Raw genomic sequence first — 1740 nt, forward strand, 5'->3', positions numbered from 1 at the left:
TTCCCTCTTTCTCAGCTGCTACTGCTATGGAGGTCGCTACCATGGCTTCTCATTCGTTCCCACTCGCAAGATTGAAGCTATCGCAAACGTGCTCTTCATGCGCTCCAACTTCTTCTTCCTCTTGTCTTACTAAACCCTCTCTTCCATCTACTCCCTTTCTCTCCTCTTCCTCTATGGGCGGCTCCGTCTCCGCCGCCTTCTCCCTCCTTAGAATCCGTCCCGCTTCTCTCAACCCTTATTCACCCTCCTACTCTCGCGGGGGCAAACGTGGCGTCGTGACCACGGTAAAATTTTCCCTTCTGTTTCCCTATGTATTCTTCTAAGTTGTTATTTATTTATTTATCTATTTTTTTTATGCTGTAGTTGCTAACGTGGCATAGATAAGAAACTCTAATGTTGATGAAAGTGGTCTTCATTTTTAGCATAATTTTAAGTTTTGAGAAGGTGGAATATGTGAATTTTTTGGCACAATTTGGAATATTAGTAAAAGGTAATTATTTCCACTATTCGTGAATTACGTATCTGAAAATGAGCTTGAACTGTTGGTTTGAACTTGCAGCATTTTACTTCTGTTGCTTACTTTTTACATGGCATGGGTTTGAGGAGATGTTAAAAAGGTTTTTGAACAGGAATTGTGGATTTTTGAATGAAATATGCACGTTTCAGATTGTAGAAATTTTTATTATTTGACAATTAGTTGTTACGGAAATTTTCAAGAAATTTGATTAAAAATGTAGAATCAGAGAAATTGAGAAACTTTTACAGAAACAAGAGAAAAGTGGCGGAACCATGGCATGATTTGAAAAGAAGTTATGCTGTAGCCTCTTTCTGTGAGATGGCCAAGTCTTTTTGCATCCAAGTTGTTGATCGCATACAGCATCTATGGTTATTGTGGTGATTTGATAGCTTCAGATTCTTAGGTTGAGTTATTGAAGTTTTGTTGTCACCTTTAATGGCTATTTAAGCAAGAAAGCATTTGATCTCCATGTTAGTGTCTTAGCCTGTCTTATTTCTTCATTTAGGTCATTCCATTTTCAAGGGGAAGTGCATGGGAGCAACCTCCACCAGATTTAGCATCTTACTTGTATAAGAATCGTATTGTCTACTTGGGCATGTCGTTGGTTCCATCTGTCACTGAACTTATATTAGCAGAATTTCTTTACCTTCAGTATGAAGACGAGCAAAAGCCAATTTATCTTTACATAAACTCAACCAAGGTTAGAACCTGATTTACCTACTATCTTAAAAAATTTATACATACTTTTAAATTTATGATTGGACCTTAGTAAATCTCAGACTCTTCTTGGAGGGTTCAAAATCTGAAAGTTTTTTTTTTCATTTTAGGCCATTTCTGGATGGATTCTTTATCCCGTTCTCAAAAAATGTAATTTGCTTGACTAATATGCATTTATGACGAACTTGGGCTTGAAGGATCTGGGAACTTTTGGGCTCGCTGAAATTTAGCACACTCATGTAAAATTGGAAATGAAAATGCAGAGAAGAAATATGCAATGTGACTGAAAGTGTGTGCTTTCTGTTGCAGGATGGAGAGAAGTTGGGATATGAAACAGAGGCTTTTGCAATTTATGATGTCATGGGGTAATGAAATCATTAGCTGCTCCTAATTGACAAAATCTTCTGATAAGGTTGTAATGAGTTTTTAAATTTGCATGCGTTTCAGAAGTGCCTTCTGAACTTAATGCAACATAAAGTATAGAGACAATTAAAGGAGGAAGACAA

At 37.0% G+C, this 1740-nt stretch overlaps 1 protein-coding gene across 2 annotated transcripts; it reads left to right on the forward strand.

The window, feature by feature from the left end:
* LOC113781479 (ATP-dependent Clp protease proteolytic subunit-related protein 4, chloroplastic-like) lies at positions 1–1740 on the forward strand. Of its 2 annotated transcripts, none has more exons than XM_027327421.1 (3): positions 1–284; positions 1023–1217; positions 1544–1740. In XM_027327421.1, the coding sequence occupies exons 1-3, from the start codon at positions 27–29 to the stop codon at positions 1601–1603; spliced, it is 513 nt and encodes a 170-aa protein (XP_027183222.1). In that variant the 5' UTR covers positions 1–26; the 3' UTR covers positions 1604–1740. The 2 variants fall into 2 exon arrangements, with proteins under 2 accessions (XP_027183222.1, XP_027183223.1); XM_027327422.1 differs by lacking the exon at positions 1544–1740 and adding an exon at positions 1345–1424.

Source organism: Coffea eugenioides, chromosome 8 (genome assembly GCF_003713205.1).
Source record: "Coffea eugenioides isolate CCC68of chromosome 8, Ceug_1.0, whole genome shotgun sequence".
Taxonomy (NCBI): Eukaryota; Viridiplantae; Streptophyta; class Magnoliopsida; order Gentianales; family Rubiaceae; genus Coffea; species Coffea eugenioides.

Coding starts and splice junctions, on each gene's coding strand:
- LOC113781479 (XM_027327421.1), top strand. CDS start 27: ATGGAGGTCGCTACCATGGCTTCTCATTCGTTCCCACTCGCAAGATTG. Junction 285..1,022: donor AACGTGGCGTCGTGACCACG/GTAAAATTTTCC, acceptor TTCTTCATTTAG/GTCATTCCATTTTCAAGGGG. Junction 1,218..1,543: donor TTTACATAAACTCAACCAAG/GTTAGAACCTGA, acceptor TTTCTGTTGCAG/GATGGAGAGAAGTTGGGATA.